The sequence below is a fragment of the Camelus bactrianus genome, chromosome 6 (genome assembly GCF_048773025.1).
Source record: "Camelus bactrianus isolate YW-2024 breed Bactrian camel chromosome 6, ASM4877302v1, whole genome shotgun sequence".
Classification (NCBI taxonomy): domain Eukaryota; kingdom Metazoa; phylum Chordata; class Mammalia; order Artiodactyla; family Camelidae; genus Camelus; species Camelus bactrianus.
In genome coordinates, this window is record NC_133544.1 from 69151733 (window position 1) to 69165000 (window position 13268).

At 35.9% G+C, this 13268-nt stretch overlaps 1 protein-coding gene across 12 annotated transcripts in view; it reads left to right on the forward strand.

Annotated features, from left to right (window-relative positions):
• CDIN1 (CDAN1 interacting nuclease 1) overlaps positions 1–13268 on the forward strand; it is a 224746-nt gene that overhangs the window by 61122 nt on the left and 150356 nt on the right. For all 12 annotated transcript variants that reach the window (XR_012507614.1, XR_012507613.1, XR_012507615.1 and 9 more), the window contains one exon: positions 1265–1337. Coding sequence is in view for 7 of the 12 variants with exons in the window: in XM_045524165.2 (XP_045380121.1) it covers positions 1265–1337 (73 nt within the window). In the remaining 5 variants the exon portion in view is untranslated. The remainder of the gene's footprint in view (positions 1–1264; positions 1338–13268) is intronic.

Below are 13268 nucleotides of genomic sequence, written 5' to 3' on the forward strand. Positions count from 1 at the left end.
GAAGCATGATGGCCCTATTTCAGAGAAAGATGGACACATGATTAATATGAAAATTAGGGAGATGCAAGTACCTGAACTAATAAGGTAGTCCTTATTCAGGCTGGACTACCTTCAGTAATTTCACCATTTTTCATGTGTCAGCTCTGATGTGGGTTACTAGGAATAAGCAGCTTCGTGGAAAGCATTTCTTTCTACTTGGGGAATTTCAGGGCATCCAAGTACATACATATTTGAAAAAACTGTTCATACAAATGAAGCCAGCCTTTTTGTCTAGTTACTAAATCAAGATAAAATTTTGGTATGAATACAGGACTTGAAAACCTGTCAAGAAAAATTCATGGTGATAATATATGAGGAACATTTGCTATTGTACACCTGAGGTAAAAAGACTTGTTTTAGGGGAGCATTACTGCTCTGGAAACATGCACGCCTATTTTCTGGTGAAATTAAATCAATGGTTAATAAGAGAGCTGAGAACTGAAAAGAAGACAGAATGTTTCTAAGAGTACATTCATTCTTAATGAATTAAAATGACTGTCAGATTGAGTATTCCCTATTTTCTGTTTGATCCTTTATAAAAAAGTTGCCTCCCTGGGTTCTGTATTAACTAAATTGGTAAGTAACATTTTGGAGAAACCTAAGGGTGGTGATCTTATAGTGCAGGTATTATTGTTGTTGTTTTTGTTAGTAATATCTCTGCAATCTAGCTATTTTTTCTATTAAGCAAGACATTTTGTATGTAAGGACCTTACCAAAATTTAAATGTTTTAAAATAAACTAAAATCAGTAAAATCCATATTTTAATAGCAAAGGACATTTAATTTAGTTTCTGAAAACAGTCACTAACAGAAGGGATATTTATTTGAAATTGCATTCAAAACAACGTAAATGTAGATAGTTGGAAAGAAGGAAGGACAGCTAGAGTGAAAAATAACATTGACCTGCCAATGGAAAAAATTGAAGCGAAGTGAGAAAAGCCCATTTCACTGTTTTAGATAAATATATACTGTTTTCAAGTTGTTGCATCCTTTTTGCTCCAATATCATATTCAGTAAATTTGACCCATTTATTCTTTTCAACAGTACAGATCATACTTGTTATAATTTTATTAGGATAGAAGCCACCAAGAGTAGGAAAGATTTTAATGAATGATGCTTGTTGGGGTTGATTAAAATTGACTTAGTCTTCAGTGTTGACAAAATATTGGAATATCAACTGCTTGCACAACTTGACAGTTTTAATTTTCTTTGTCTGTTTTGTAAAGGTGGACTACGCACCCTCATTAATGGCTCGGATTATACTGGAAAGGTTTCTACAGGAGCACGAGGAAACTCCACGTGAGATACCTTTTTTCTAACAGTACTTTTTTACGCCCTTCCTCTAATTTAAAAATAATTTACACAGCATTTCAAGTCACTTAATGAGAGCCAGATTCCAAAACAGCTATCATGAACAGTTAATGACAATTAAATGCAATATAAAGGACCACCCACAACTTAAATACTCTTCAGAATAATGCTTTCTTCTTTGTCTAAATTCTTCATTCACCTCTCCATTCAGCAAAATAGATAATGTGTATCAAACTCCAAAATTGATTCATCTTTCATATATAGAACAAGATACATCATTTAAAAAACCACTGTCAGGAACTGGCTCTAAAAGAAACATTCATCCTTTTTATTTTAATTCAGCAAGACTGGAGAAATACTACTTCCAAATGCAAAAGTGCATTGCACAGGTCTTCGTACAAGAAAATAAAAAATAAAAAAAAGAAAGAATAGAGCTACAGGAGGAGGTTCAAGCCTAAATTAATTTGCCACTGAAAAAATACATTTTGTTATTTTCTCTGTGTCAACTGCATGATTAAAACCGGCTGTTAAGTGAGCTCTGGGGATGTGCTCGTAAAAGATTTATGAGTAATATTCAATGTGATATTCAAAGTGAGTCATGAATATCAGGATAATTGCTCTCAGTGCTGGCTCTTTTACTAGGCAGGAGTTTGTCAACTGCCCCATAAATATTTGCCTAGTCTCATGTAAAAAAGACAATTTCATCTTCTGCATTTTTATTACCTAGTGTAATGTTTACCTTTGGAGCTTAGCAGTGGTAGAATAGGTAAAGAGCTTTGGAATATGCTTTATGCATATAATCTTCCCTCTTTGAAAGTAGAAGATAATACCTACTAAAATGCCATTCAGGGGTACATGTTGGATTTTTATCTTTTTATTTTTTGTCAGGGATTTCTCCTTTGATTTTCTTTGAATCTGCAGCTACCAGGGACTGGTGGCCCAGTTACCTTGTGAAGGTTTCATTTGAATGAATTAAGTACTTCCCCTAAAAATTCAATATCATTTCAATAGATGTAGCCTCTAAAGTAACCTGCAGTGATGCTTCATGAGCAAATCACATGATGTCAGAATGGTATGGTTTCGATTTAATCAAGAAAGAGATTAAAGTGGATGTGTGTTATTTTCAACTTCGCCGCAGCACCGCCATTTGTCAAAGTCAACCTTCTGATTGCTTTGGACCTACTGCTATCCAGGTCTTGTCAAAATAGTAGTCAGCATAGTCGGAAGCAGGTAGACCGGCCCATACAGAGCAGCGTCCCACACAGTAAAACAGAATTCATTGACTTGTGAATTATGAAGTTAATAGGTTGATCATAAATTTTGTAGCCGTTAATTCATCTTTATAACACTGGCACATCTTTGGTACATTTTTCTTTTTATTTTGTACCATTTTACACAGTAGAGTTAAATAGCACTGAATATAATTTTGATGTGTACTGTATATCAGAATTCCTATAATTCCAATGCTAGGATTAAATGTCTTGCATGAATACACTGGAGAAGGACATGAGCATATTTAGAAACATATCAAGGAAAGGGTATTTCAAGAATGTGGCTTCTTGGAAAGGAGGCAAATGTAAATATTGTATGCTTGAATTACACTATGATTATGTACCATCACATAACGGTATTTCGAGGCTTTTTCTTTTGTAATTGGTTGGGTTAATGGCTGCTTTACTGTGAGTCGTTATAGAGTCAGATTTTTTTTTTCCTTTAAGTAAAATCATGACAGATATTTGATGTTATTTTTTAATCATCATACTAGGCTATTGTGAAGCCACCTTTTTAACTCCATACTTGCCAGTAGGCTGACTGCCAGTCAAAAAAGCCATGAAAATATTCTTCTGGACAGCAAGTGTTTTTTTTTCCCCCCCAAATCTTTCTATGATTAATGACCAACCATTATTAGAGGTTTATCATTTTGAAAAAGTAACAGAAAATGTTAAAATTATTGCCAGATGGTAAATTCATTCAGTTTGCTGATGATGCTGGCTTGTCTTCCTTTCTTTCCTTTGTCTTTCTCACCCCTCCTCCTTCCTCCCACCCACCCTCCTCCTTTTGCACCCTTAAAGTAAAGAGCTTTAAGATACTGTGGCTTATATTCTGACACTTTCTTCCCCTTCACAGCAGCGACCTGGCTGGCCTTTGGCAATGAAATTCAATGCACATGGCTCCGCAGTCAAATCATCAAATTTCCCTGTGTGTATATTAGAGTTTTGTAATGTGTTTCCATTATGAAACAATGCGGGGATAATTGTCTTTGGTAGCAATTAGCTAACAGGTTTGTTCAGTGCTATTGGCAGAGGCATCCATCATCCCCCTCCCTGACCACACTTTTTGTCTAGCATGGACCATGGAGATCAATAGAATTCTATATAGGGGAAATCACCTCAGCTTTAATGAGCTGCAAGTCTCAGTCAGTCTTGGTTTGTATTTTTAATTTTTCCCTTTCAAAATTAGAAATCGGGGGGAAAAATCCTATTCCTTTGGGAGTGGAGAGTACTATGTATGTACTATTACTTTGACTCGATCAATGCTTGCTTTTAAATTGTTTTTTCCTTCTATAAAAAGGTACAGTTAATAGCATGGGACACATAAGCCATGTGATTTCAGTAACATATACTTGAAAAGTATCTACTCTTAAGGAGTACTCTAGGGTTTTTTGTGGGATAATTTTTAGAGGATGCTACGTATGTTCTGCCCATCATCTCGGTAGTTGGAAAGAAACCTGGACGGTGCTTTGATAACAGTTTTGTTGTGCTGATTTTGTTACTGCCCCTGGTTAAGTAATGTTTTGCAGTCTTTTAGAGTACTTTTATGTTGTATTGTTGCTTACTGTACCAACAAAACTAACGTATCGTATTGCTAAGATAGAGATATTATGGAGACTGAGCTCCAGAGAGGATGAGTGACTTGGCCATGGTCCTATGATTATTGCTACATAGAGCTGACCCTCATAGAGCCCAGATTCCAAAATGAGTTTTTCAGTTATATTGAATTGATTTATTTTTCTTCCTCCCAACTTAGACAGAATAGGGAAATTTATTCACATTGTACCATTTCCTTTTCCTCAGGGGAATCTTAATGGACTCCAAAGTTGGATTGTTCTGAGGGAGAATAGTAGTAAGCATTCCTGTGGTTTTCTGTGGCCTCAGAATAGCCCAGGTGAGGAAACAGACTCTGCAGACATTGTGAACAGAGGTGGCAGTAAAGGGCGTGGTGGTGGATGGTGGCGCTGAGAGTCGAACTCAAGGCTTCCTGCTCCTCACCCGCAGCTCCTTTTACTGCACTACGGTGACTGGGGTAGCAGTTGGAATAACTGTTGGGGAAATGCTGTCAGGATAGGATTGCAGGTTTTCCTGTCAAAGTACAGACCTGAGCAAAAAGCAGGAAACGAAGAGCTCTTTACCGTCATGCCGTCACTTCCAGTGACTGAGTCCTACCTTGTTCGGCAGTCTGTCTTCCTAGCATAGCATATTACCAACAGCATTTTAGTTAATAATGAGTGGCAGGTAGACTACATTTGGGTCTGTTTTCTTACAAATGAAAGTTGTTATATTTTGAACAAATCCTTTAAGTATCCAAATACATTTTTTTCCTCTTTTATATCCTGTTTTCTAATTGCACCAAGAGAGTATAATTGGAAAGTGGTGACCAGTTATAAACTGAGTTGCTAAAGGAAGCCTGAATTTTAATCCCATGTTTTATGATCTACCCTTGGGATCACACCTCCCCATCTTAACTTTTGCACTAAAGTTAGAGATTTTGTTTTTTGTTGTTGTTGTTTTTATAATTGTTCATTGCTCCCCAGTTTTAGTGGACATCCAGCTCCCTGTTAAGTCTCAAGTATTAAATGTGTGCACGAGTGAATGAGTGTTTCTCACTAAGCATGGTGACTTTCTACTAAGAGGAGTACCGTAGATAACTGTGTTTTCCACAGAAAACACGGTATTTTCCTGAGATTTTCCTAAATGGAGTAGATATGAAAGTGGAAATATTCTTAAACAGGAGAAGATTATCTAAATGTTCATTGTTTTTTCATGAAAATTAATCATCTGTAACTTGTAAGAGCTCTTTTTAACAGGGAGGCTGGCATTATAATACAGTTATAAGTATATTGACTATTCTTGAGTCTGAATATGAGGCAAATTAAAGTTTCTGAAGAGCCTTTGGGAAAATACCTCTGTTCACATTAAAAACTGGTCTTGTTTACTTCCTGAAGGTTTTATACACCTTTCCTGGCTTTCTTCCATATAGCAGTGTGTTTTCCCTGGCTTTGAAGTAGCCCACCATTAATAGTGATATCCTTCTAAAACAAACAACACAGTTGAATGAAATTTGCTGTGATGATGAATGTTTTGTAGAATTCCAGTTTATTCTTTTGATTTTCTTAAGGAGATATGCTCTGTGTGTAATTCCTCCTCCCCACAACTGACATTATGTTTTCTTCAAATGAATTACTATTTTTTGTTCTTACTCTTTGAATGACCTTAACTTCAGTTTTTAAGAAAACTGGTTTAGGGCTTCTGGCAGTGTGCTAGGCCATCAGAACATGGTACTCTCATCTTTTAAACTCTAGCTTCTATTAAGGAAGGAGTTGTGAGAAAGCATCTGTAGGTGTTTGTATCTACACCAATTAGATTTTGAGTGGTCCCTTAACAATGCTGGAATACTGACTGAGTCCGTTGGAATTCATGTTCTTTATTTTTCTGTAGTTTATCAAGAGCTATTTGAGTGCTCACTGTGTTCTGGGCACTGCATTGGTTTCTGTAGTGGATGGAAAGAGAAATAAATCTCATAGCCTTCCCATCAAAGAATTCCCAGCTTAGTGGGATATGTGAAGCATGTACATAGTAATTACCATTCTACATGTGCTTTTAAAGGTAAAAACATGCTGGAAGGAGTCAATGGAAAGATATGTTCTGGTCTGTAGTATTACAGAGGCCTTATGGGCTGGGGGAATATGGCTGCAGGGGAAGATAACTGAAGACAGAGAGCTGTGTGAACCGGGGAGGGAAAATGAAAAAGTGTGAGGTCTGCTTAGGAACAGTCCAGAGTCACTCACTGAAAGCTGTATGAACAAGCATAGTGGGGCATGATCATTAGGTAGAGGATACTGAATTCAAGACTGAGGAGGCAATGGGAAGCCCTCGATGGTTCTCAACAGCACAGTGCCAAAATCAGAGTTTTTTTTTTATGGTAGTTTTTTTTATGGTAGTGCTTTTCAACAAGACAGACGTGAAAGCTATCATTTGGACCTAGTGGTAACCAGGATTCCCAGCGCTTTTCTGTAACTCCCCTCCGACTCTTCCACTCAAGAAAATATATTGGAATACATTGAAGAGGAGTTATATTATTATATAAATATGTAAATCAACTTTCATTTGTTTTAAGAAATTATATATTCACTTGATATTAGTTATAAATTACTTGCAATACTTTATAGTTGATCATGACACAGAGCTGTGTATTGCGACAGCAGTTAAGAACCTTAGGGTGAAGATAATATGGCAGTGCTGTGTAGAATGGATTGAAGTGAGGAGATACTGGCTAGAGTGAGAGAGAACAATAAGCTATCGCACTATTCTTAGAAAATTTAATACTGGTCTGAACTAAGGTTTGCAGTGGAAATGAAGAAGAATTAAAGGCTCTAGGGCATGGCAATGTACATGATATTGGTGATGAGGAAGTAAAGGATCCTAGGATGAATCTGAAATTTCAAACTGAAGAATCTCTTCTATAATAGAAATGAGTTGCTTTGAATTGGGAAAGGAAGAAAATTGAATTCAGTTTGGGCTACAAAATTGAGGATCCAGAGCACATCTTATAGAATGCTTCTGTAAGGTTGGAAAACTGGGGCTCTTCCTCAGGAGCATGGTGTAGACTTTTAAATCATCTGTAGATGGAATGTTCTTTCCAAGTCACTTCAAATAGGAGGAGGCACTCCCTATTCTATATGTGAACCTCATTTAATTCTTAACTATTCAAGTAATTATTTCATCCTTGAATTATTAGTGATTGAATTTTTATTGCATGGTGCCTTAAATTTTTCTGCCCCCTTAATGGTGGTAAAGTGAGTGTAAGGAGTTAATGCACATTCCAGGAGCAAGCGCCTCATTGAGAGGAAGTGAATGCTGGAGCTTCTCAACTCATTGTAGACAGGGATGTTTCCAGGGCCTTGCAAACCTCTTGTTTATCGATTACATAAGTTTAGTTAACGGCCAAGCGTATTTCCATACTCATTGCATGTAGGTGGCTTTCATCGTTTTATGTAATTTTAAAACATTTTTTAAAATCTTAAATAAAAGACTTTTCAAGCTTCTGCACCACATGATGTTTTCCAATCCTTGAAAGCTCTATGATATTCTCTGCTATCTGGTCTAGACAATTCAGGTGAAATTCCAGCGGTAGTCATTTGAGCTTATTTTGGACCCTCAGCTTTTGTTGATAAAAGTTGTATTTATGGGTAGGCATATTCTTCTATCTATAGACTTGCTTTTTATAACTGGCAGCATGAGAAAATGACTTATTTTCACTAGTTTGTAAAAGAAGTATAGAAGCACATTCATTGCATGATAAATATTAATGATAATGATTATGCTGAAAGCTTTTGTCATTCAAGAAGCTCAGAATTGGAAATGAGATTCCAACTATGCTTTATATACAGTATAGTCAGCGGCATTTAATGAACTCTCTGTTCATGAAATCCATGACTGTGGGTATAAGCAGAGGATGTTTACTGGAAATTAAAAAACAATCTACCTTGGCCATTAATGTTGATATCTTGCTGAACTTCTTATAAATCCTTCTAACCGTAGACAGCTTTTACTGAGTAGTGTTCTTCCCCTTACATTTTTCTCAACAACTTGGGAGGGAAATTTTAAGATATAAAAAACAAACTGGGGTGAGAGGGGATAAATTGGAATTCGAGATTGGCTGATACTAACTAATATATATAAAACAGATAAACAACAAGTTCATACTGTATAGCACAGGGAACTATATTCAATACCTTGTAGTAACTTACAGTGAAAAAGAATATGAAAATGAATATATATATATGTTCATGTATGACTGAAGCATTATGCTGTACACCAGAAATTGACACAACATTGTAAACTGACTATACTTCAATAAAAATGTATTTTTTAAAAAAAGCAAACTGAACAGGTTGTTACGGATGGAGGATTACTGTGGCGAGAGGGTAACTGGGGAAGGACCAATGGGATTGCAAGGTTAAGTCACAGTCTGAGAGATAAAAGTAATCAAGGACTGAGGACAAGTTGTTGCTTAATCCCCACCACCCCCACTAGAACTTTTGTCTTAAGAAAGATCCAGAAGTAAAAATTGGTTCATGTATGTATTATGCTTCTATGTGCTACATTTTTTGTTACAGTCCTGATTTCCTGTAATTTTTTTTATTTAAGGAAAATCATTTTAAGATTTTACAATAAAGTAGAATTGTCTTAGAACTTAAAAAAATACTTTCATTTGCATAGAGTAATACATAAGAAAACCTCTTTGTTGGTCAGTATTTCTTATTTTTTTAGTTTGATGTAAGGTATTGATTATTGATATGTTTGGTCATTCCAGAATAATTATTGCAGAAATTAATCACACCCCCCCCCGCAAAAAATAAAATTAAAAAAAAATTATTGCAGAACTATGTTGATTTGTTTTTCTCTTTTAAAAACACACTGTTGGGAACACTTTTTGTCTATCTTGAGAGAAGTAGTCAATTTGGATGTCAAATTATATAGTGCAGTTGTCCCTTTTAATAAAGAGCTATTTCTTGATTTATAAAATTAGGTAAATAGACTTGGGGTGGGTATGGAGGAGAAAAAAATTTTTTGCCTAAGCCTATCAAGACACCACATCATTTTCTGATAATTCTATAATTACGAAGTGGAATGTTGAAATTCCAGAGTGGTAAATCACGTGATTTTGTTTTCCTCCCAAATGATCAAATGCATTCGATTCAGAATTATTGTGGCATGAATTTTCAGGAGGGTTAACAGCTCAATTCAGTTGCCACTAAGCCTAGCCTCTCTGCAGTTGCTCCTTCTGCAGTCTACTGGTCATTATCTGACCCCTGGCCCTGCTAACACTGGCCCCTTCATCACCACCCCCCGACTCCCCGCAACACACACACCTATGGAAGGCTGCAAATTTGTCAGGATGGTGTTCTTAGTTATGGTGCCTTTTATGTAGATCTGTGTTGAATCCTGTGCTGTTTTCTCCTATCGAGTTTTAAGGCTTAGATACCAAATTTTGCCTCAATATTTAGAGTTTCTTTGAGCCTAATTAATTCATCCTTTCTACAAAGAACTCCTAAACCTCAAATTTGCCTTTTCTCCTAGAGTTGGAACTCCTCACACTCCTGCGTTCCATGAGCAGCTCATCTCTCGGCTCCTTGTTGTATTGTATTTCTGCCACCTTATCCATTGGCTTAGGTCACTTTTCTGTTTTGATCCTTTTTTCATGTCTTTATTTAGTTATTACCTGCTTAAGGCAATTTACATAAGCAATAATAATAACAATAGTATCTGATACTTACATAGCACATACTATATGCCACGTACTTTCTAAGAGCGTTATGTAATATTTGGGTATTTAATTCACAGAACAACGTTGTAAGACAAGTAGCATTATTATCCTCATTTACAGATGAGGAAACCGAGGCACAGAGATCTTGAGTGTCTTGCCTCAGGTCAAACAGTAAATAATGCCAAGATGATTCCAGAGCCCAAACTCTTAATGATTATGTTAAACTGCCTCCCCGGGAAAAAAGTATTTTGTCACACAATTCTGTGTTGTGAAACTTGTATGGCTAAATAATTTCCATGAGTCAAGAAGCTTGTAAGTTATCACTGTAGTTTGCAAATATTATTGCCTAGATATAAACTCATCAAATTTCCCAGTTTACCCAAAAAGACGTCTTGATTTTTTGTAACTCTCAGACTTTTACATGCTTGTGTAATTCATTTACTTATGTCATGTAACGCTATATGTCTTTATAAAAAGGAGTCTTAACATATAAGTGCTTAACCTTTACTTCTTAATGATGAGCTTTTAAATTGTTATTGTGCTGACATGATTAGGTGTAACACCTAAAATGCTTTGTGTGTATAGCTATAAAAAGAAAGTAATGTGATCTAGGACTGACAGTAAAGCTGTATCTAGGAAAAAATCCTATGGAAGGTTGAAATTGAATGTGGTAACTGCAATTATCTAAAAGAAAGTCTATTACCTTATGATAAAACTGTCAAAATAATGATTGGGTACTCCCACAAATTGTGCGAAGAATCAATAAAACCAATATTACGTCACGGTTTGAGAATTTAGGAATTCCACTTTCTCCTAAGTCACAAGAGAATGCTAATATATTTAAGAATGAGATAATTGCAAGGCTTCCTCCCCCCACTTCATTTCATAAAAAAACCTCTAATAGAGTAAATATTTTTGCTTGAACAGCTTGATGAGCAACGTTCTTGTAAAGTAGGAATAGTATTTATTCATTACCCAGATAAAAATGTATAGACAATATGAGCTGTTTTCTTTTTCCTTGCAAGGGCATGAAATGCAGCATTTTGAGTAGATCTCCTTTGTTGATGGTGGATAATGTCTGCTTCATTCAGGCCCCTGCCTTGACCTTCTGGGTCATAGTCAACCTGTGATGTCATTGTATATGAGCTAACCTTTGTATTTTAATGGGGATTACCAAATTATTCTTGCCAAAACGAAATTGTGTAGGTTGGTAAATGATTTATCTTCTTCACTAAGCTACCCAACCTCCAACTTTTCATTTTTGTCTTTCAGTCTAAGGAGGCATTTTATATAACTAATACAGGGATGATTTTTGGTGGACTGTGTTCCTTGTCTTGTTTTATCCCCTGGTCTCACATCCATAAGTATTGTTGACTTGAAGTACGTATTTTGTTGATAATGTTTCTCCCATTTACTTATTGAGTCAATGACTCCAGGATAGAGAGAAAATTTAGGAATTTTACAGATAAGACGTAAAGCATTGGAGTAGAACTCTATTCTTTAAAAAAGTTTTGATCTGTTTTATTTGACCTATATGACAAATATTTGACATAGATAAGGCACATGTTATTTTACAGTTTTATAAATGATAAACAAAGCTCAGGATAAATGACCAGCCTAGTCATACAGTTAGAGAGGGCAAGAGCTGGGATTTGAACTCGGATTACCCAGGCCTACCTGTTACTCTGTTTACCCTTGTTATGTGCCCAAGGGAACAAACAAAGGCAATGAGCAAGAGAAGGGACCTTCTGATTTCAGAGTCATCTTCTTTCCATTATTTAATGAATGTGAATTAGTAGCATTGTTCAGAATATTACCCGAGAGCTTGGTTTCTCCTAATGTCAGAGAAGTTTATCTCCTTTCTACCTAAATCTTGTCTGTTACAATTTGGGTGTATTTCCACTTGATGAATTGGAATCCCGGTTTGATCCTGTGCTAGCTGTCACCTTGTTAACTTCTGTGAGAGCTATAGTTTGCTCCTCTTTAAAACTGGAGAATGACATGTACCTTTCAAGGTTAAACAGATTAAGGATGATTTTGTAAAGTACGTAACGTGGTGCTCGGCACATAGAACCACTCAAATGATAGTGATTTTTATAGCAATGGGCAGTGGTATTCCAATAAATAGTTACTAGAAACATATGAAGGAATTAATTTACCCTTCATCTTTTTAAAGTACTGTATAAATTCTGATTCTCTGATAATTTTGGAGATCCTGAAACCTCTTGAAACACTTTCTGTGATGCTCTGTACGGGAAGAAATTAATTATGGTCTTTTCAAAGCTGCATAGAATGGGAGGATAAACTCCCATTTCCTGAATTCTTTTACTGATTTATCTTAATAATAACAAAACAGCATGCATTTGGTCTGTCTGTCTACATACTGTGGGAATTTAAAACTTTTTTTCTGCCATAATTATACCTCACACTTCAGGAATTCTTTTAGCTAACACTCTTTCAAAAGCAACAGGAGTTGGTTTTTTGGTGGTTATAGGATGGTTAAATTTCTCATGAGGTTGCCTCTGGGGACAGAAAGTCAACTGGAAAGCTTTTACTTTTTTAAATAAAAGTTTTATTGGGATGCTTTTAAATTACAGAAAAGTTGCAAAGATAGCACAGAGAGTTCTCCCTATACCTGTCCCTCAGTTTTAGTTACCCCTAATGTTACAGTTTTACATGATTGTGGGACATTGTCAACACGAAGACAAATAATTGTCAAATAATTGGTACATTATTATTACTCAAAATCCAGAATTTATTTGAATTTTACCACTTTTTTCATTAATGGCTTTTTTTCTGGTTCAAGATTCAACGTGGGGTCCCACATTACATTTAGCTCTCATATTTCCTAAATCCCCTCTGGTGTGTGACAGTTATTTACCCTTTCCTTGTTTTTGATGGCCATGATGGGTTGGAGAAATATTGATCAGATATTCTGTATCATGTCTCTGCATTCGGGTTTATAGGGTGTTTTTCTCCTGACGAGGCCTGTCTGGTGGCTTTTGGGAAGGAATACCACAGAGGTGAAGTTCCTTTATCATCATATCATGTCAGGGGTTACATGATATCAGTGTAACTTAATCACTGATTATATTAACTTTGGTCCCTTGGTTAAGGTAGTATTTGCCAGATTTCTTCACTGTAAATCTGCCGTTTCCCCGTCTTCCATACTCTCCTCTTTTGAAGCAAGTCACTATACCTAGCCCACTCACTCAAGTTGAGGAAGGAGATTAAACTTCACCTCCTGGAGGCAGAAGCACCTACATCCAATATTTGAAATTTTCTGCAAAGAAATTTTATCTCTTTTCTCTATTTATTCATTTAATCACATATATATATATATGGATTTGTGTATATTTTTGAGTTATATTC